Source organism: Anomaloglossus baeobatrachus, chromosome 8 (assembly GCF_048569485.1).
Source record: "Anomaloglossus baeobatrachus isolate aAnoBae1 chromosome 8, aAnoBae1.hap1, whole genome shotgun sequence".
Lineage (NCBI taxonomy): Eukaryota > Metazoa > Chordata > Amphibia > Anura > Aromobatidae > Anomaloglossus > Anomaloglossus baeobatrachus.
This window is the reverse complement of record NC_134360.1, coordinates 212,032,002-212,055,512: the sequence shown is the minus strand read 5'-3', so window position 1 is coordinate 212,055,512 and position 23,511 is coordinate 212,032,002. Positions and strand designations below refer to the sequence as shown.

At 47.4% G+C, this 23,511-nt stretch overlaps 1 protein-coding gene across 4 annotated transcripts in view; it reads right to left on the bottom strand.

Annotated features, from left to right (window-relative positions):
• The window catches only part of PAPPA2 (pappalysin 2), a 324,687-nt gene that overhangs the window by 286,822 nt on the left and 14,354 nt on the right, over positions 1-23,511 (bottom strand). For all 4 annotated transcript variants that reach the window (XM_075320150.1, XM_075320152.1, XM_075320151.1 and 1 more), the window contains exon 2: positions 2,918-4,683. In XM_075320150.1, the coding sequence (XP_075176265.1) occupies positions 2,918-3,662 (745 nt within the window). In that variant the 5' untranslated portion in view covers positions 3,663-4,683. The remainder of the gene's footprint in view (positions 1-2,917; positions 4,684-23,511) is intronic.

Sequence of the window (23,511 nt, the reverse complement as noted above, 5' to 3'; positions counted from 1 at the left end):
TGCCCCCTACGCACACGGACAACGCACCTGCTGCGCCACCTGTCCGATTGTGCCTCCTACGCACACGGACAACGCACCTGCTGCGCCACCTGTCCGATTGTGCCCCCTACGCACACGGACAACGCACCTGCTGCGCCACCTGTCCGATTGTGCCCCCTACGCACACGGACAACGCACCTGCTGCGCCACCTGTCCGGTTGTGCCCCCTACGCACACGGACCGCGTACCCCAGGACCCCTGTGGAGTTAACAGGGTGTTCCTTATCCTCCTCGGCTTCCCGGTCAACGCTACTGATGTACCCATCTGGCCTGACGTGTCCTACACACACGTGGCCAGTCGAGAGGTGGCCAGAAACGCTAATCGGAGGACCGCTCGGCCTGACGTGTCCTACACACGTGGCCGACAGGGCGCTTTCGTGGCGGTCTTCCGGTCAACGCTACCTGGTTACCACCCGGCCTGACGTGTTTCCTGCACACGTGGTTGGTGTAGCGCTAGGTGCACCAAAACGCTAATCGGGTTGTCGTCCGGTCTGACGTGTCCCAACACACGTGACCGGTTCCCAGAGTTCCTGGGTTATCTCAGAGCCATCCAGCTCTATAGTCTCCGCCTAACCCTCAGGTGCCAGCAGCTCTTTTGTCATCTGGAGCACGGTGGGCCCCAACTGGCGATTAGGATATATACCCCCTGGTCCTAATCTGCCGGTTCCCCCGTAACACATCCCAGTCCCCAGACCTGAATATCATTGAACATCTGTGGGATGATTTGAAGCGTGCTCTCCATGCTCGGCGCCCATCAAACTTAACTGAACTGGAATTGTTTAGTAAACAGGAATGGTCAAATATACCTTCATCCAGGATCCAGGAACTCATTAAAAGCTACAGGAAGCAACTAGAAGCTGTTATTTTTGCAAAAGGAGGATCTACAAAATATTAATGTCACTATTATATTGAGGTGCCCATACTTATGCACCTATCAAATTTTGTTTAAATGTGGATTGCACATTTTCTGTTAGTACAATAAACCTCATTTCAATCCAGAAATATTACTCAGTCCATCAGTTATTAGATATCTGAAACTGAAATAGCTGCTGCAAAAACCCAAATTGTTATAAAGAAAAAAGGTTAACATTAATAGGGGTGCCCAAACTTTTTCATATGACTGTATATTCAGAAGACAGCAATATAATATATGTGGCAGTGCCTAATGACAGTAACATCATAAAGAAGGAATATGAGAAGCTAGAAAAGTTCCAGGGCCTTAAAGAACAACTGGAGAAGATGTGGAAGGTGAAGTTAACAGTGATTCCAGTGGTGATAGGAGCCCTTGGAGCAGTGACCCTTAGGGCGGCTTTGCACGTTGCGACATTGCATGTGCGATGTCGATGGGGTCAAATCGAAAGTGACGCACATCCGGCGTCGCAGTCGATATCGCAACGTGTAAAACCTTTTTGATACGATGAACGAGCGCAAAAGCGTCGTTATCGTATCATCGCTGCAGCTTCCGACATTTCCATAATGCCGGTGCAGCGACAGGTGCGATGTTGTTCCTCGCTCCTGCGGCAGCACACATTGCTGTGTATGAAGCCGCAGGAGCGAGGAACTTCACCTTACCTGCCGCCGGCTGCAATGAGAAGGACGGAGGTGGGCGGGATGTTTACATCCTGCTCATCTCCGCCCCTCCGCTTCAATTGGCCGCCTGGCGTGTGACGTCACTGTGACGCCGCACGACCCGCCCCCTAAGGAAGGAGGTGGGTCGCCGGCCAGAGGGACGTCGCACGGCAGGTATGTGCGTGTAAAGCTGCCGTACCGATAATAATCGCTACGGCAGCTTTCACTAGATATCGAACATGCGGCGGGGGCGGGACTATCGCTGCAGCATCGGTAACACATTGTTACCGATGTTGCAACGTGCAAAGCCCGCCTTAGGTTGGAAAAATGTCCGCAACAGATTCCAGGAGCAACATCTGAGCTCTCTGTCCAGAAAAGCGCAGTGCTGGGAACAACTAAGATCCTGCGCAGAACCCTCAAACTCCCAGGCCTCTGGTAGAGGACCTGAGAATGAGGAAACACAAATAAGAGAACGTAATTTTTATATATATATCTTTTTTTTTTTATATATATATATATATATATATATATATATATATATATATATATACATATACATATACAGTATATATCTTTTCTATATATATATATATATATATATATATATATATATATATTTATTTAATTATGAATCCAGCCAACTGGTTTAGGGGCCTAGCAGGTTGGGTTTCTGGCATTGTACAGGCCTGCATTCAAATATTATTATTTTGTTTATTGCTCTATATAGCTGTAAAAGCATTGATATATGTATTACCTAAGGTATTGAATAATATATGTGTCATGACTTCCAGTATTGAACTACCTGAATTATAGACCCCAAATGGCCTCCGCTGACGGGGAGTAGGTGTCCACACTGAGGGTGGATCACTGAAGGAGGTAGGAAGGCCCCTTATGGGTACTAGGCCCATGAGACAAAAGCTCCTTTGTGGATACCTGCAGGCCCTGTGGTAAAAGGAAAGGGGAAATTGATATCACACTGCCAATGATGCTGGTTGGTCCCCACAGGGGCGTGATAACATACTAAGTGGGCTGACTGGTAGAAGAGCTAACGCCCCTGTGACTAGTCACAAGCCTAATTAGCATCTCATAAACGGTCTTTAGAAAGTCACTAGTTTCCTCCCACACTCCAAAAACAAACTGATATGGAATTTAGATTGTGTGTCCCAATGGGAAAAGTGATGTTGTCTATAACGCATTGTGGAATTAATTGCCCTATATAAATAAATCCCTTCAATTTTGTACAGATATCAGAGGGTGCCCAAAAAGTATCTAAAGAAACTGTAACATGTATACAAAAGATCACATCTTACTTGCTATGACCGCTGGACCATTTTGCCCTCCTTCTGGCTTCACCCATAGTTCTACAGTGAAAGTTTCTCGAGGTATTTGCTGCTTGGCTTCTGGATTTAACACCAACTGGCTGTGTGCACCAGAAAAGTAGATGGAGCCTTCAACAGGACTGTTCTTTTGTAGTGAAAAGGGTAGAGAGTAATTAGATAATATCCTTTGAATATTACTTAACTCTTTATCTCTGGCGTATCGTCTGTTTCTTTTCTGTGGAGTTAAATGCCGTGGCCCTGTTTTAGTGCTTCTCCTGAGGGCCCATCTGTTGGACTTTTTAGAAAAGTGTGTATATTTTTTATTGTTATTTATGTTCCAATCATTGGTAGTGTCCGATGTGTCACTCAGTGTAGCTCTTCTCTTCTCTCCATTTTGCATTTTTATGCTACAATCCTTGGATCCATCCTTTGAGACACACTCCTCACTCCTGTCTAACGTCCTGAACCAATACTCTCGCTTAGGGTACAATTCATAGGGATGGAGTTGGAGATTGACCAAGGTTCTTCTTTCTTGACCAAGTCTACAAGAATCTTTCATAGATAATAATCTCAACCTTTCAGCTCTCAAAACCAGTTCTTGCTTGTACTGAAGAACGGAGTCTTCTCTATGGGGTCTTCCCCAACAAGTCAAAAAGAGAAAGGTCCAAATAGGTATCTTCAAGCATCGCATCTTGGTTCTCACCACCCAAATACCACTAACACAATGGAGGAACATACAATGACCACAGCAACTTCAATGAAGAGGAATATACATATATCTTTATTCAATGTCTGCCTGTCTTACTAGCTTATCTTCTTCAACTACATCAATAAAAGTATGAGTGTCCTCCATATTGCAGAATTCAGTCTTGGTTTCTATGATCTACTGGACCTTCACGCCTTGGCTTCATTGTAACTATGTTTGGTGATTGTCCACTTTTCATGATACCAGCCCTCTTTCCTTTACATTTTCTATATCTTTCAGGCTGTTCTAGTTTTTTGCGTAATGCAGGAGCTATGAAATGAAGATTTTTGCCTGATGTAGATGTGATGTTACAGCCCCCAGTGGATTCCTAACATATGTTCCCAGGCCAGATGTTGTGCGGACACATGTGTAGCATATGTCTAACACATGCCCTCCACATCCATATTTCTTCACCTTTCAAACATCACATACAGATCTCTTGCAAAATTTCCCTTCTCTTACTTCTCATTCATGTATTAATAAAACTTCTTTTCCTCCTTCAGTGTGTTTGTGTTAAAAAGAGGAACAATTTCTATGGGATTAAAGGGAACGTAAATTGAGTGGCAGCTGGAGGAACGCAAGCCGCAAAGACCAACTTCACAGTAGTGATAAAGGTAAGGAATATTTCAATACTATTAAATAAATACTTGTAAGAAATATAAAATCCTTACCTAAAATAGTGATATAGAATAAAATGCACAAAGTAAATACCACCAGTATGAAGCACGGTATGCATAACCAACAGCTTTAAGCAAAATGGGTCAAAACATGAACCCAACAAATATGGCGACTAACTTAAGGATATAGGAAGTAAGAGTAAATTTTGCATAGGGATCTTGCATATGAATGTGTAAATGGTATTGCCCAGTAGTCTAAAGATGACATAGGTGAAAGATTCTTGGAGTAATGCTTCAGTATTGAGGACCATGGGATGGGTGGTCTTTCGGAATGTAATGTTGTCTTAGATCTTCTCAGATTTCAATATTCTCATCAATCACCGATGCTCAAATCCCTAAAGGAAAGAAAAGAGAAAAAATGGTAAGGAACTTGAATTAATGCATAAAAAAATTGTAATGGACATAAACTTCCATCAATAGAAGGTAATAATCCTAAAATTCAATCTTGATGCTTTAAAGGGCCTTGCAACATGACAAAGGAGAAGAAGCCAAAACAGTAAGGCTATGTGCGCACTAGAAATGTGAAGTTTCTCAAGAAAATTTGTTGAGAAACTTCTGCCAGTGAAAGATTTCCGGACCTGCGGAAAAAATCCGCACCAAATCCGCATGCGTTTTTGCCGCGGATTTGCCGCGGATTTGCCGCGAATTTGCCGCGAATTTGCCGCGGATTTGCCGCGGATGTACCGCGGATTTACCGCAGGTTTGTCCCTGCAATAAATAATAAAGATAATCGATAGACAGATAATGGATAGAGGGAAAGATGGATAGATGAATAGATAGATAGATAGATAGATAGATAGAGGGATAGATAGATGAATAGATAGATAGATAGATAGATAGATAGATAGATGAATAGATAGATAGAGGGATAGATGGATAGATAGATAGATAGATAGATAGATAGATAGATAGATAGATAGATAGAGGGATAGATAGAGGGATAGATGGATAGATAGATAGATAGATAGATAGATAGATAGATAGAGGGATAGATAGATAGATAGATAGATAGAGGGATAGATAGATAGAGGGATAGATAGATAGATAGAGGGATAGATAGATAGAGGGATAGATAGATAGATAGATAGATAGATAGATGAGAAAAACCTATATAATGTTCCACCTCCCTGCATTTTCTAAGCTGGCACCCTTTAGTGACTTTCATGTGGCACTTAGGCTACTTTCACACCTCCGGTTTTTGCTATGCGGCACAATCTGGCACTTTGCATGAAAATCGCAACCGTTTTTTTTTGCTGCCGGTTGCGATTTTCCTGCATAGACTTTAATTAGTGCCGCATTGTGCCGCATGGCCTTGCGTTCCGTCCGTTTTTTGCCGCATGCGGCAGATGTAGCCGATGCGGCGGCCGGATGGAACGTTGCCTGGCACGTTTTTTCGTGCGGCAAAAAAAAACCGCATCGCGCCGCATTCGGCCGATGCGGCACATTTTTCAATACATGCCTATGGCGGCCGGATGCGGCGCGATGCGGCAATAACCGCATCCGGCCGCCGCATGCGGTTTTTGCCACTGCGCATGCTCAGTAGCATGCCGCAAGCGGCAAAAACCGGACTGGCCGCAAAGGAAAAACCTATGCAAAGGATGCGGTGTTTTCACCGCATCCGTTGCATAGCTTGCACAGCCGGATTGAGCCGCAGAGCTCAAGCCGGATGTGTGAAAGTAGCCTAAAGGGTGCTTAGCCTTGTATTTAGCCATAAAATAAATAAATAATTAAAAAAAAATGACGTGAGGTCCCCCCATTTTTTGTAGCCAGCTAGGGTAAAGCAGACGGCTGCAGCCTGCAGACCACCGCTGGCAGCTTCACCTTGGCTGATAATCCAAAACAGTGGGCACCCCACGCTGTTATTTTAAATTATATAAATAATTTAAAACAAAAAACGTGGGGTCCCCCCCATATTGGATCACCAGCCAAGGTAAAGCGGACAGCTGGGGTCTGATATTCTCAGACTAGGGAGGTCCACTGTTATTGGACACTCCCCAGCCTAAAAATAGCAGGCCGCAGCCGCCCCAGAAGTGGCGCATCCATTAGACGTGCCAATCCTGGCGCTTTGCCCCAGCTCATCCCGCGCCCTGGTGTGTTGGCAAACGGGGTAATATATGGGGTTGATGCCAGATGTGTAATGTCACCTGGCATCAAGCCCTGGGGTTGGTGAGGTCAGGCGTCTATCAGATACCCGACATCACCAACCCAGTCAGTAATAATTAAAAAATAGACAACAAAAAAAGTTTTATTTGAAAAAACACTCCCCAAAACATTCCCTCTTTAACCAATTTATTGAAAAGAGCACAATCAATTCCACGTCCGGCGTAATCCAATAAGGGGGGGGGGGCACGGCGATCCATACCATAGTCGCTGTCCCAGTCAATGAAAAACAGAATGTTCCCCATTGGCTGGGAGAGCAATGCAGTGACCTGAGCTAACATCAATAGGTCAGCTCAGGTCACTGCAGGGGATGACGAGCGCTGCCATCAGGAGCATAGATGAGATCATTACCTTCTGTGATCATCTCCTGTACTGCTGACGTCAGCGCTGTCACTGACTTATCGCGAGAGCCCGTGACGTCACCGCTAGTGACAGTCTCGGGCCGCTCGCGAGTCGGCCCTAGACAGCAGTGACCGCGGTGACGTCAGGAGGCAGGAGATCGTCACAGCAGGTAATGATCTCACCTCCTGACAGCAGCGATCGTCATCCCCGCGGCTCCCAGCACTGCAGGATGTCCGTGTCTGCCTGCGCTGCCGCGTGACAGGCTGCTGACACTGCGGGCAGACACTGACACTGCAGTGCAGGCAGCCGCGAGGCCGGAGCAGGACACACACTGCACAGACACCTGGAGGTCGCACGGAAGTGCTTCTGTGCGGCGTCCAGGGAGTGTGACGTGTGTTTCCTCTGCTCCTCTTCCTGGCATAATGACATCGCTTCCTGCAAAACCGCAGGCAGCGATGGGCATTACCGCAGGTAAATCGCGGCTATTCCGGTGGTATACCGCACATCATTGCTACCTGCGGAATACCCCCGGAATACCGCAGGTACCTGCGGAAATTAATGGACATGCACATTTTCTCAAGAAAGTTTCTCGAGAAAATTTTCTCAAGAAATTTTCTTGAGAAAAATCCGCACAGTGCGCACAGCTATTTTTTTTTCTCATTGAATTTCATGAGAAATGTCTGCACAAAGATTGCAGACATTTCTCAAGAAATTTCCGGGGCAAATCCGCGGGTAAATCCGCGGTAAAAACGGTCTAGTGCGCACATAGCCTAACTCCATTTCCACATGTGTGTTTCTGGGTGGTTGCCTATCACCAGTGCAAAGCAGGAGGTCTGGTTTGACTGGGTGAGAGGTCCTGACTGCAGGTGTCACGCTAGGTATGGGGAAATACCGAGCAAATGCTGAAAAGGGAAGGGAGGGAAGAGGTAAACCATGTGTATAGAGGAGGGGGAGATGGTGAACCCTGATAAAACTTTCCGCTAGCCTCAGGCTCCCTTTATATGCCTAGATACGTTCTGCACCTCTGCGCTGAGCAGGATACCTGGCCCTGGCTGATCCTGAACTGGGCCCTAGGTAAAGAATGGGCGGGATAAGCGCTAGTCAACCCCATTAAGACCTAAAAAAAAACATAGGGAAAACAAACAAACAACTTATGTTCAAGATGACTTAGGAACAGCATCATACATCATCATTTCTGTAGATGATTACAAGCTGACTGCTTGCAATCAGGACCGTATAGAAACTTAACTCCATCACCAGCAACATATCAAGGGGAAATGTAGGTACAGAGGGATAATGGTTAGCACCTTAAAGGAAAAGATCTCCGCAGGGACCTAAAGGGGAAAAGAGTAAACCCTAACAGAGAAGACACACACAACTCTATTCACATCACAGAGGAAAGAATGGAAAATCAAGGAGCATTTTGTGCAGCCCAGCGCTGCGACTCTCTGCAGCCGGACTCCACAGAGATGGTGGGGGTTTGTCTGTCAACCAATACACCTGACAGCGAGTCTAAGGGGTAAAGTTTCTCCTTGTGGAGAGCTCCAAGTCAGCATAAGGAGACTTATTGGCTATACATAATGATTTGGCACTCTCCATAAGGAGAAACATTACCACTTTGACACCCTCTAAGAACCTATCACCCAGCTACCCCAGTCCTTTTGTTTTGCACTGATGAGGGACAAATACTTGAAACACGTATCTGCAAATGGACTTTTTGATTTGGCTTCTTGTCCTAAATCATGTGGCAAAGCTTGTTAAAGAGTCGATACGGATATTTAAGATTACTATATCTAATAGAGTTGTAGTCCTCTAACACACTGAAGAGGCTATTTGCATATTTAAAATCGCAGGGGAGCATTGCATGACCTATAAGTCAACTTGTGCCGACTTCCATCTTTTGTAGCACTAACGTGGTAATGCCAGCTCTTCTACTTCATAATGAGCTGTGGTGTACTTTATGCCGTCTCTGGCTGGAGTGAGATTTCTTGCGAGGCACACAGAGGCGTACTCTACTTTTAAGAAGAGCCTGATTTGTTAAGAGGCGTCACTGACTCCATGATGTCCACTCATCACGACTGACGTGAACAACGCCGGTGTTAATGAATTCGGAGCCAGTGACTAAAATCTGTTGGACTTCCATCAGTGGCTCATTATTCTACCAAGAAAATGGTGCTGCGAAGTCTAACTTTAACATTTGGCTTCATTTTTTAAAACTTAGGTTCTGCTCACTCTTCATTGTTTCTTTTTTTTATATAAAGATTGTGATATGTTTGGAATGTTAGAATAGTGCAGGATACTGAACTATATAATCCAGCAGTTTGGAAAGGGAAAGTCCAACATAATCTGGACCAATGATACAGCAATAGAAATTAAAAAAATATTGTGATTTATCATGATAGATTATAATGGGGCCAACATATCCGTCATACATCCCTTGAAAGCAGAGACCATGAGCCTTAAAGGGAATCTGTCAGCAGGTTTTAGCAATCTCATCTGAGAGCAGCATGAGGTAGGCAAAGAGATTCTGAATCCAGCAATGTAACACTTAGGGGTACTTTGCACACTACGACATCGCAAGCCGATGGCAGCAATGCCGAGCGTGATAGTCCCCGCCCCCGTCGCAGCAGCGATATCTTGTGATAGCTGCCGTAGTGACCATTATCGCTACGGCAGCTTCACATGCACTCACCTGCAGGCGGCCAATAGAAGCGGAGGGGCGGAGATGAGCGGGACGTAAACATCCCGCCCACCTACGTCCTTCCGCACAGCCGGCGTGAGCCGCGGTGACGCAGGTACGCTGATGTTCCTCGCTCCTGCGTCTTCTCCCACAGCGATGTGTGCTGCCGCAGGGGAACGAGGAACAACATCGTACCTGTCGCTGCAGCGTAATTATGAAAATGTCGGACACTACACCGATGATACGATTACGACTCTTTTGCGCTCGTTAATCGTATCATAAATGATTTACACACTACGATATCGACAGTGACGCCGGATGTACGTCACTTTCTATTTGACCCCACTGACATCGCAGCTGCGATGTCGTAGTTTGCAAAGCACCCCTTAGATTACTGGGTGCAGCTGTTCTGACACAATCAGAATTTTTAGATTTAGCCATGTAGCAGAGCTGAGAGAGCTGTCCTTGCCCACACCAGGCTCTCTGTAGAGATTTTGTGACGCCCTGGTAAACCAGGTAGTCTCAGAAAGAGTTAATCCTCCTTGGCAGCTACACAATCCCCACACAGATGTACAGCAGGCAATCAGGGCCCTACTCACCCCCTCCCCAGGAAAAAGGAGGGGGCGAGAGGGACTAAGGAAGTGACAGAGCAGAATTCAGTTCAGTTGTGCTGTAGTCAGTGGAAAGCTGACAGGGGAGGCTTGCAGCTCCCCAGAGAAAGTGGTAGCCGGGGTTGGAGCCCTGGACTACTGGACTAGGTGGCTGTGAGGGCCACAGACGACGGAGATCCGGCAGCGGGGAACCTGAGGCAATCGGGACAGGGTTGTAGCTCGCCAGTGCCAGGAGAGGGACCCAATCCGGAGGCCGTTCAAACGGACTAGTCCAGATAAGAGAGAGACAGACAGAGAGCATGGAAGGAAGGGCCCCTGGCTGTACATCTGGGTGTGGGACCCGAAGACACCCACCAACGGTGACCGGCCATTTGGCAAGTTGGTTTACAAAGGACTCTGTGTTTTCTGACCACACACATCAGCCTAGCTTCATCCAACACCAAGACAACCGAACTGTGAGTTTCCTACTCCCTGCAAAGCCTGCCACCACCACAACTCCCAATTGGGCCCCGGGACTAGAACTCCCCTACCCTTGGAGGGGATCCCACCTTGCTGCCCCACACCATCAGTCCCGGGCACGATCCCCAGAGGCAGCGGCGGTGCCACCATCTCATCACCGCAACCCACGGGTGGCGTCACAGACAATCCCCTTTACATATTCCCCTTTTGTTGTGGAGCCTGGGATCACAGACCAGGTCACGCCACCATGATACCTCTAGAAGTGACCCCATTGGCCCGGCTCTCAGTACACCCTATCCCTGGGCATCACAATTTGGTGTCACGAACAGGATTCTTACCCTATCCGTGACCTGGATGACGTGCGCCTTGTAATCTGTGAACTGTTTGAAAAATTTTGACCTGCCGCCATCTTGCCCGCCATTTTTGGCGCCAAAACAATGGCACTATCTTCTTCTTCCCCGAAAACGGCGTGACGTTGAAGCCCCGCCACCTGGGAACACGGCCAGAAGGAGTGCTCGCAAAAGATCAAGGGGGGGCGGGCAGAGAAGCGGTGGCATGTAACCAGAACTGTAAAATGCAGGGACGCCAGGACTCTGCAAAATTCTGTTCCTGGACACAAGAGCGGCAAGATGTCACAGCAGGCTGCAACCCCGATGACATCCCGTCTGGCCCTGAGCCAGGCTCCAACCCCGATGACATCTCACCCGGCCCCGAGCATGGCCGCAACGGTGATGACATCATGACATCGGCTCTGGCAGTCCGCCTGGCCGCAAAGACAGCAATACCCGTCCTGAAATCGCCCCCAGCTGCAGTGCCAGCCGCTCCCAAATGCCCCAACCCAGCTGTGGAGCAGCCGGAGTGCACCTGCAGAGAGGAGGAGCAGGCCACTGAGCGATGGGGCCCTCGGCAGTTAGTGAGGCCGGTTGTAGGCGGCGCCGAGGACATCCGAGTAGGCCTGGCTCCTGAGCAGGAGGCAGAGCACGGAACCCGAGCCCCGTACTGGGAATGGTGGCAGCAGCAGCAGTGGTAGCGGAACATGGACGGCTACCCACAAGTTTAAAGAATGACTTTTATGGACTGTCACCCCTGTTGAACGTCCTCAAGTTCCCGGAGGAGGCCATCTGCACAGCAGGTGGGGGGTGGCAGGATAGTTAAAGGTTTAAGAAAACGTACCTAATGATGTTGGAATATGTATGGTTGTGATGTGTTAATTTCTTTATTTTCCCGCTAAAATAAACGTCAGTGGCCGGACAGCCCGCGGACGGGCTGTATTCAACCAAGGGGGAGTGTGACGCCCTGGTAAAACCAGGTAGTCACAGAAAGAGTTAATCCTCCTTGGCAGCTACACAATCCCCACACAGATGTACAGCAGCCAATCAGGGCCCTACTCACCTCCTTCCCAGGAAAAGGGAGGAGGCGAGAGGGGCTAAGGAAGTGACAGAGTTCAGTTGTGCTGTAGTCAGTGGAAAGCTGACAGGGGAGGCTTGCAGCTCCTCGGAGAAAGTGGTTGCTGGGGCTGGAGCCCTGGACTACTGGACTAGGTGGCTGTGAGGGCCACAGGCGACAGAGATCCGGCAGCGGGGAACCTGAGGAAACCGGGACAGGGTTGTAGCCCGCCAGTGCCGGGAGAGGGACCCAATCCGGAGGCCGTTCAAACGGACTAGCCCAGACAAGAGATAGACAGACAGAGAGTGTGGAAGGAAGGGCCCCTGGCTGTACATCTGGGTGTGGGACCCGAAGACACCCGCCAACGGTGACCGGCCATTTGGCAAGTTAGTTTACAAAGGACTCTGTGTTTTCTGACCACACACACATCAGCCTAGCTTCATCCAACACCAAGACAACCGAACTGTGAGTTTCCTGCTCCCTGCAATCCCTGCCACCACAACTCCCAATTGAGCCCCGGGACTAGAACTCCCCTACCCGTGGAGGGGATCCTACCTTGCTGCCCCACACCATCAGTCCCGGGCACGGTCCCCAGAGGCAGCGGCGGTGCCACCATCTCATCACCGCAACCCACGGGTGGCGTCACAGACAATCCCCTTTACATATTCCCCTTTTGTTGTGGAGCCTGGGATTACAGACCGGGTCACGCCACTGTGATACCTCTAGAAGCGACCCCATTGGCCCGGCTCTGAGTACCCCCTATCCCTGGGTGACACAATTATACCTTGACAATGAGGTGTTAATCAAAGGGAGGGGTGTGCCAGACTGTCCTGAGAGTGACATTGAGTTCAAGCAATAAGAAGAGCCCTGCTAGTTAAACAAACATAGCAAATAAACAACAGATTGATCGGACATTCACAAGGCAGGCATCCCTGAATTATCTGAGTTAACCCTTGCAGCATGCTGTTTTCAGCTTCCATAGCAAAAACCTGCTGACACATTCTCTTTAAATAGTGACTGTTGTTTTAATAAATTAATGCTCATTCGATAATCAGCCTGTAGAATCACTACAAAGTGTCGTCCACTAGGTGTTTCTCTTCTATGTGACTTGCTGTCCCTTGTCCATTGTTAAAGGGGATCTTTCTTATACTTCTCAATATGAGGGAATGTGTCACTTACTGGGCTACCTGCTGTAGTTTTGCTAATATTAAAGGGGTTATCCGGCTTATTTTGCTTTTTTTATTATGTACACTATTGGGCTACATTGGGGCAGGTAAGTAGATAGTGAGCACTTACCTGCCCTGCTGTCAGCCCCTCTCCCCCGGCTCAGAGTGGTCATATGACTGCTCCTGCTGTGATTTTGCTACTTCCGGTCATTTCATGTCAACATGGGCAGGACCATGTTGACATGCAAATCTGGGAACAGCTTGTTGCCGCCCTGCTGGGCTGTACAGTGCGATGAGCCCCGGCCCCCTCCCAATGCGCTGCTGCTATCTGTGTCCTGTATGTGCTGGACAAACACAGGGTTGCCCTCTGTGTCTAGGACACCATCAATGCTGTTTGCCCGATGGTGTCCTCAGCTCATTATGTTATACTAGAAGGTGGCCCGATTCTAATGCATCGGGTATTCTAGAATTTACGTATTGTGTAGGTAATGTATGATTTTTGTTATATTTATATATATATATATATATATAAAAATATATATATATATATACATATATATATATATATGTTGTGTGTAGTTGCCAAGTGTTTGTGTAAGGCGCTGTAAATGTTCTGGGTGTTGTCTGGGTGTGGGGGGGGGGTGAGAGCGGTGTTGTTTGTGTGTTGCGTTGTGTGTGTTGCGTTGTTTGTGGAGCGCTGTGTGTCTGCAGTGTTGTGTGTGTGTGGTGATGTGTGTGTTGTGCGGTTTGTGTGGGTGTGGCTGTGGGGTGCGTGTGTGTGTTTTGGGGGAGGTATGTTTTGTGCAATGTGTGTGTGTTGCACGGTATGTGCGTATATTTGTGTATGCCGCGGTGTTTGTTGTTGGGTGTTGTGTGTGTGCGGCGTTGTCTGTGTGTGGGTGTCTGTGTAGGGCAGTGTTTGTGGTTCCCAGTGTGTATATGTGTGTGTGTGTGTGTGTGTATATATCCATCCTATAGACTCACATTAGGGGCTATATATAATTTTCATTACATAATACATTACTCATTTATCTCTCAGGTGCTGGGGCAGTATACAGACAGGGAATGTGTGTTCAGGGGGCAGGCAGAGGGCGGGGCTGGACACTGAGGCGAGGGGCGGTGCCAGCTGTGATTGTGGGTTTGGCAGTCAAACATGTCATGTTAGGTTGTGCTGAATGTAAACAAAGAGCTGCAGAGAATAAAGTGAAAAATCAAGAGAAACAAAAGTTAGAAAACAAAAAAATAATGTAGGGGATGTTTTATATGACAATACAGCACAGATAAACTTAATTTTTTTTTTGGAGTTTATGTCGGACAATTCCTTTAATGTTTTATCTGCAAGACCTCTCAATCATGCACTGCATAACCCCTCCCCCACTATTTATTGACAGGTGCTCTCTATACTATGCCAGCAGGGACAACAGGAGTTCATAAATATTGAGGACTGCAGTGTGGTAACTTATCAGGCTCCATTCACATGACCGTATTTTGACTCCCAGTGCTGTCTATGGAAAAAAGCTGACAGCACTCAGACCAATATTATTCATTATGGCTGTTCAATAATCGTTTTTTTCCCAACTGACCAAATGTCCATGTGTGACGCCCTGGCAAAACCAGGTAGTCACAAAAGAGTTAATCCTCCTTGGCACCAACACAGTCCCCACACAGATATACACCAGCCAATCAGGCCCTATTCACCCCCTCCCAAGGAAAATGGGAGGGATCGAGAAGAGCTTAGGAAGTGCAGAGAGGAGTTAAGTTTCAGTTTACGCAGTAGTAAGTGAAGAGCTAACAGGAGGGAGTTGGAGCTCCCTGGAGAAGGTGGTAGCCAGGGTTGGAGCCCTGGAGTACTGGACTAGGTGGCAGTGAGGGCCACAGGCATGGAGATCTGGTCACAGGGAACCTGAGGCCGACCAGGGCAGGGTTGTAGCCCACCGATGCTGAGAGAGGGGATCCGGTCTGGAGGCCGTTCAAGCGGACTAGTCCAGACAAGAAAGAGACAGACAGAGAGTGTGGAAGAAAGGGCCCCTGGTTGTATATCTGGGTGTGGGACCCAAAGACACCCGCCAAAGGTGACTGGCCATTGGCAATTTGGTTTACAATACAGACTGTATGTGGTGACTGACCATCCACATCATCAGCAGCTCATCCAGCACCACGACAACTGAACTGTGAGTTTCCTGCTCCCTGCAATACTCACAATACCCTGGGCCCCGGGACTACACCTCCCCTACCCGTGGAAGGGATCCCATGTTGCTGCCCCGCTCCATCAGCTTCGGGCGCCCCATCACCAGGAAGCGGCAGTGTCACCATCCCTCACCGCAACCCACGGGTGGCGTCACTGACAAAGACTCTATCCCCTGTAAATAACCCCTTTTCATTCGTGGGTGACGGACAGCTGCGCGAGCCCCAGATCCAGCTGCCACTCGAGCCACAGCCACCGCCCAGATCCGAGTGCCTCGAGCAGCCCCCCGATTGTGATCTGTCCCCCGCCCGCGACACATGCAGCATGAACTAGTCTGTACTGTGTTTTGGATGAGATTCGCCTATTGAAGTCTATAAAAATCGAGTCTCATATCGATCAGCCAAATATCAGATTTTTAGGATACATATCAGTTCTTATTATAGGAAACTATATTTGGTCTTCTAAATTTTAATAACTGCTCATGTAAAATAAAAGGAAGCCATACGGATTGTAAACGGATAACAATACAGATGAAAAATGATCCGTCTTTCTGGATGAAAATTGGATGATTTATTTATATGCATGAGTAAAACTTTGCCTCATTGAGAGAACAAGTGGATTTGCTACACATAAAACAGTGTTTTATCAAAATTACAGCAATAAGCTCAGTAAGTGATACATTGCTGGAATCAGAGTCTCTAGAGCTACATAATATTTGTCTGTAGCTGTTCCTCTGCTCCTGCTCTCCTGTCTGTCAGTCTGCATATAGGCCTATCAGAGAGGTGAGCTTTAATTTCACAGAAGGCAATTGGATAATGGCAGGAAGAGTACTGTCATGCGATGTTTGGCTCTGCACGCATTTGGTGGCACAGCGGCGTCAGACTCTGTTCGCACTACAAAGTCTGACAGGCAACCTGATGCTTCAGAGTTGTTCAGCCAGAGCCGGGCTTTGGCTGATTCAGGTTCACTGGTCTTCAGCTCTGCAGGAATTAATATCTGCAGACTGGTGCCACGTGCAGCTGTTTCCTTCCTCTTTAAGGTATTGGTTTTAAGTATGCCCTGAAAATAGCTTCAGCGATTCCGGTCTTAGTGGTGATCCTGTTTATGATGATTTGTAGTTGCGGTTTTGAGTGGTGTTCAAGTTCCCCTGTTGTGCGTTTGTAAGGGGTGGGCAGACCCCTTACAAAGAGGTACAGTTTCCCCGGAATGTTGATGTTATTTAATAAAAATGTTTTAATGATTATTACACTGTTTTAGTGGGATCCCCTGGTGGCCGGGTGGGACGGCTGTCTCCACAGAAACAGGGCAGAGGAAAGGAGGAGCCGGCAGCAGAAAGGGGAGGGAGGAGAGTTGTTAAGAAAAAAACTAGAACCAGGAGTTAGTGGAGTCCGGGACGGGAGAGAAGAAGCAGAGAAGGGGCAGAGTGTGGGAGCTGGGTGAATAGGAAAGCCGGAGAGAAGAGGAGAAGGCGTAACCTCAAGTGTGAAGCAGCACTGGTGTGGGTCCGGTCTGTGTTAGCCGTAGTGGGAGCCAGGTGAAGTGGATTAGCCGGGCACATCCCCACTGGAGGAGACGTCAGGAACAGGTTTTTCCCCCTCAGCAAAAAGTGTGAAGTCACCTGAAGTGTTGTGCCCCTGTGAAGAAGAAGTGTGTAATAAAAATGCCTGCTGGTTCAATTGATCCATGTCTGCAGAGTCTCTGTACAACTGACGGCGGCGTCTGCACCACCACACTCTGCCCCACCAAGTCATCTCCTGTCCCCAAAGTGACGGCGGCACCAGGGGTAAGCCTAGCAGAAGGGGCCACGACTACAATCCCCGAGGCACCCCTGGCACCCCGTTACACGTTTACTTCCTTCCTTTTTCTTTATTCCCTTATACACATATTGTCTCCCCTTTGTGTTTGAGTGCAGTCTGTACGAGTTTTCGCTCTCCCTTGTCTGTGTCGTTTCTGTGGGGTTTGTTACTGTTTCTGGCCCGCTTCAAGGGTGGGGGAGAGGGGGAGTAAGATCAGGGCTCGGACAGGAGTCAGGGTCATGCTGCGGGCTCGGACCTGGCTATCATCAAGCCTACCTCTGAGATAAGGGAAAGCGCAGGGTTTTGAGTCTGAGGGCCAGCCTAGGAGCCCCTGTTCCGTCACTACATAACCCGTTACAAGTACATGCTTTCAGCTGAGGCAAGGGAAGTTCCAATACCTATAGTGCTGATGAAGAGGAACTGCCTAATAAAAAAGCAGATAGCAAGTTAAAGAGCATGAGGCGCAGTTCTTGTACATAATAAATGAACATGTCTACAAAAAGTACTTTTAACTTTTTGTGGGCGATGAAGTCAGCAGGAGCATGTTTTTTTACAGGCTTTGTGTAAAATGTCAGATATGCTTTAAGATGTGGTCAAGTATTGACAAAATATGGTGCTTTTTTTTTACCAAATACAGCGTCACCACAGGTGCTGTGTGGTATTGCACCTGAACCTCGTTCACTTTAATAAAGCTGAGGTGCAATGTGAGGCACAACCCATAAAGTGGGGAGGCGCTGTTTTGGGAAGAAAGCTACCGTGCTTTTCTAATTCTGCACAACCCCTTTGAGCAATTCTTCAGTGATAGAAAAAAAGTGTAACAATAATTTATTCCATCTGTAACCACAATTATTAAAGCAAACAATGTGGTAAATGTGGTTACATGAATATACAACGGTCTCTTAGTTCTTCAGTAAATGGCAGCGCTACACCTGTTCTTCTTGCCAACATGTTATATTAGGTAATAGGTGTTTGTGAGAGAAGTAGTGAAGATAATGAAGATTAATCGTAAAGAAGCAAAAAAAGATCATATGAAGCCAAGAAAACTTTTCTATTCAGCCATATAGGAAACATGGAAACGTTAGGCTATCTTGATATGTCCTGTAGTCATCCATTAGAACGGATCTGTTGGGAAACTGATTTCTGCCGGATCCGTTGTTTTTTTTTTTTTACATGGGAGTTTATGGACAACGGATCCGATAACGGATTGCTATTGAGCCATCCGTTGTACTTGCATTTGTATCGGATCCGTTACAAATGGACGATAAATTGTAATCCATTAACAGATCCGTTGTCCATAGACTCAACATGTTAAAAACGGATCCAGCCGACATCCGTTATTTAACAATGGACAAATAAGTCGTGTTTGCACATATTTTTTGCAAATGGATCTCTAACTGATCAATAATGGGTGACTACAGGACATATGAACCCAGCCTTATACTTTGCATCCTTGTACAGATCTGTCACATGGAGCCAGTGGACCCCTAATGTACACCCCTGTGCCCTCACTTTTATGTGGAGGCACATGTAGGTTTACCATGTACTCCGCATTTTAGAAGTATCCACCCTAGAACCAGCACTTCCATAGGATTATACAGTGTGGATATACATATAGGATCTGCGCACAGAAAGTAATTCTGTTACATGTCAACCTGGGTAGACAAAGTTACAGAGGTCCCAAATACAGAAAGAGTGATCACTCATTATTGAAATTTAATGGTTATTTAAACAATGAAATAATTAAACAAGCAACTGGGCAATCTACTCCTTATTAAAGTCCACCCTGCCCCCTGTTACTCCTTATAATGACAATTTTCTATTTTGATTATAGCTCAATGCCTAAGGGACAGATCACCATTGTTGTTTAGCAGCGGTGGCCAAAGTTGTGTAGTGCTTACAAGCTCTTTCTTATTGACCTTGTAAGCCCTGCACTGAATCTAGCTGAGACTGCTGGAGAGCACTTTTAGGTCCTAATTAGAGCAGACCTGTGGAAGTTCGATTCAGTGGGTTTCTCCGAACTTTAGATAAAGTTCGGTTTGGGACCTGGACTTGACCTGAATCCCAATGGAAGTCACTAATTGGGCAGTTCAGCTCTTCGCCCACATGCAGCCAGCCATAAACAGATCACTTCCAGGGGAGGGTTGGCAGGATTTTTCCATTTTGGGGGGGTTTGTGCACACTACATTCGATCATGTTGTTACCCCCGGTGTGAGCAATTTAAACACTGTAAGCGGCTCACACTGGGCTGAGCACCGAGTACCCGAGCACAGCGAAGCTCATGTGAGTGGTTTTCATACATAAAGCACCCAAACTCAGTTTTTTCTTTAAATGTCTGTATTTGGTACCAACTCCAAACACCAGACCATGGGTTCACTCATCTCTACTCCTAAGTCTTTCCAGCTTTCATCCTACTGCACTTCTGATTCTGTACATCTAAAGATGCCTCAAACAGCAACACTGGAAAAGCGTACTTCAAGTCAATAAATAGATCTAGACTATGCTGCTGGCCCAAATTGTCACTTAAGCCGGACTGCCTACTCCTTAGAATCTACATAAGCAAGGATGGTTGACCTTAGGGAGATAAACATCCACACCACGGAGACACCATCACGTGTTTCTCAACGCAGTGATTCTAAAGCAATGCCCCCTGGGAAATATTATATATTAATATTATACTAGGCATTGCTCCCACTAGCCAGTTTCCTACTCCACACTGATGAGGGGCAAATACCCCGAAACAGCTGTCTGTGTTTGGATACCATGTTTTGACATAGGCAGTTTCCTTGACTGGAGACTGCCCTTCCCGTGGTTGTTCCTTCCCGGTGAAAGACCTGTCTAGTTTCCTGGCAGCGTTGAGAAACATGTGATGGTGTCTCCGCGGCTTTCTTGTTTGCATATTTCCCAGGGGGCATTGCTCTAGAATCACTGCGTTGAGAAACACGTGATGGTGTTTCCGTGGTGTGGATGTTGATCTCCCTAAGGTCAACCATCCTTACTTATGTAGTCTTCTACTAGGCATTACTCCCACTAGCCAGTTTCCTACTCCACACTGATGAGGGGCAAATACCCCGAAACAGCTGTCTATGGATGGATACCATGTTTTGGCATAGGCAGTTTCCTTGACTGGAGACTGCCCTTCCTGTGGTTGTTCCTTCCCGGTGAAAGACCTGGCTAGTTTCCTGGCAGCGTTGAGAAACATGTGATGGTGTCTCCGCGGCTTTCTTGTTTGCATACCCCTTAGAATCTATCTGGGAGGTTGGGGAGTGATAATGTGCTGCTGAAACTAAAAGGTTGGCACTTTAAATATAATACAGTAAATTTAGGTTTTTCAAGATCGGGGGACTTCAGCTTCAACCCCTTGGAGGATGTTAATGAATGGGGGGATTAATGAGTGGGGGAAGTACGCATTATTATTAAACTTTGCATATAGGTAACTGTCTACTAATAAAGTCAGGGTGTGTGACATGTGCAGAATTTGCATGTGTTCTCACCTTCTGACAGCAGCTGTCACAGGAACAAGATGACTGGACAGGGACACCTAGGCTGGCCTTCAGACTGGGGACCTTGTGCTGCACCTTATCTCAGAGGTACGCTTGATGGTAGTGAGGTCTGAGCCTCCAGCGTGATCTTAACTCCTATCCAAGCCATGGTGTAACTCCCCACCCCTTCCGGGTGAGCTGGAACCATAGTCTCAAACCCCACAACTAAACACGGACAGGGGAAAAAACAAAAATCGTACACACTGCAATCAAACACAAAAGTAGCAACAATGCGTGCACTGAGGAAAATAACATAAAAAGGAGGAAGTAAACTGACAACTGGTAAATTTCCACACCGCACAGTAAGCACACCACAGATCACCAACAGATTGGATCATCACAATAAGACCGAAATTGCTGCACAAGCTGGAGCTATTATCGGCATTGAGTAGCAGAATCCAGTACCTTATATATGAAGGAGTCTGCTGTAAGGGTACTTTCACACTTGCGTTCAGCGCAGTACGTCACTATGGAGAATAGTGCAGACCGTTAACGCACTGCGCTATTCTCCATAGACTTGTATGGACGACGCACTGTAATGCAAGTGTCACCGTTGCATCCGCTGGACGACGCAGCATCGTTGTTTTGACGCTGCGCCGGGCGGGAGGAACGCAGCATGTAACTTTTTTTGAGCAGCGCAATCCGTAGGATTTCACTGTGCATGCTTTCTCTGAATTCCTGCACCCGTAACCAAGGTAAATATCGGGTAACCAAGCAAAGTGCTTTGCCGATATTTACCCTCGCTACGTGTGCAGGGAGCCCGACACTTCCCCGCTTGGCTCCGCCCCCTCCCACACTCCACTCCGCATGTATGTACACACACACACACACACACACACATAGATATACATACACACACACACTCACCTGTCCTCAGTGCCATGGCCCGCTCGGCTCCACCCACTCCGCACTCCGCCCCCTCACACATTCTCGGTAGCCGAACGATCAGCTGATGAACCGGCTGCCAGCATGTGAGAGCACTCAGCTGAGCGCCCGGCCGCCGGCATGTGAGAGCACTCAGCTGAGTGCCCAGCCGCCGGCATGTGAGAACGCTCAACTGAGCGCCCGGCAGCCGGCTATTGAGAGCGATCAGCTGATCGTTCACAATAGTCTGCTGCCGGTAAAACTGTAAAGAAGAAAAAAAATAAATAAAAAAAAGCTTTCCGTTGTTTTGTACGATCCGTTGCATCTGTTGTGCCACTATATGCAACGCATCCGTTGCATCTGTCACACAACGCAATGCAACGGATGCCGTTCAACGCAAGTGTGAAACTAGCTTAATTGGTAATTTACAACCTGAGCTAATAGCAGAGATCCACAGGTCACCAGGAATTAGCTCCTCCAGGACTGAAGAACTGTGCACATGAAACAGCCGATGCCCGACTCTGGCTGAACAACCAAGAAACAGACTCTGCAGTGTAAACAAACAGAGCCCAACGCCAGCATGATACCAAATGAGTTTGTGTGGCGCCTCTGAGGCTTACGTCGCCACAGGAACATTGCACCCCATCCAGCGGTGTGATGTCCCATCCTGGGTAAGGAAAGGAGTGAACACCGGTACACAGGCAAATTTGCACTACACCATTGTTAGGTACACACAGGGACCAGGGATAGTGGCAGCAACCTTCCCATGCTGCATGCTGGGAGGGGCCGTAAGACCCATCCCTGCTCCCATAGGGTGGTAGCTTAGCAACTGGGGGTGGGAGGAGCCACCCGAGGGCAGAGTAGTAAGGAAGGTCAAGAGAGAGAGTTTCAGTTTACCTCAGGGAGGAGGGGAGTGAGGAAGTCTGCGGGAGGCAGAGAAGTGAGAAGTGTGAGTCTGCAGAGAGAGCTGAAAGGAGAAGTGCTCTAGTCAGTCAGGAGCAAGAAGAAGAAATCGACGCTTCCTGGTGAAGACCCTGGGGCCCGGTAGGTCCAGGTGACACCAAGTAGAGAAGGGATTCCAGGGCCACAGATAGCTTTCAGGCTCGTGGCCTGTTCCACAATAAGAAGATTCGGTGGAGGGATCAAGCTGCACACAGGGGACGGTCCCTAGAAACTGGAGGAGGAAAAGTCATCTCCAAAAGTAAAAACCGAGGACCAGGGAAAGCTGCAAGCTCCCCGGGCCACAGCCCACTGCAGAACCTCTAGAAAGGGGGTAAATTACCGTCAGGCAAGCCCCTGGCCCGGAGGCTGTAGTGGAGGCCGAGCCAGGTTCAGCCAACAAGGGCAAGGCTCAAGGAGTCAGCTGAAGAAAGGAAGACATAGAGGGGTGGGGAGATAAGGTATGCACACCAGTGACTACCGTATGTAAGGGGAATACATGAAATAGCAGAAACTGCTGTGTGAATACTGACTTGAAAAATCCAATAGCTATATGCAAGAGTGAAAATGTGAAAAATGGAATCTGCATTACTGCCATGAACATATGAATCAAGAGAAATTTAGCTACTGAATTGATCAATGCAATAGAGCCCCAACACTACGCCAAAGTATTTCTCTACGTTGGGGTCCCCAGCTTGTGTGTGTCCTCTCATGCAGTTAAAAAACTTACCGTGTATGGGAAGCTGAGACCCAGGCTATTTATGCGTATGATATGGATTGGCAATAGGTGTGGTTGGGGAGGGTTCACAAACGAAAAAATACTAACAAATAGGAATAACGTTTGGAACACCATTCTAAGTCCGAACTGGGTGCAAAAACCTAAAAAAACATCACTATGGGGAGATAAGGTATGCACACCAGTGACTATGTAAGGGGAATACATGAAATAGCAGAAACTGCTGTGTGAATACTGACTTGAAAAATCCAATAGCTATATGCAAGAGTGAATATGTGAAAAATGGAATCTGCATTACTG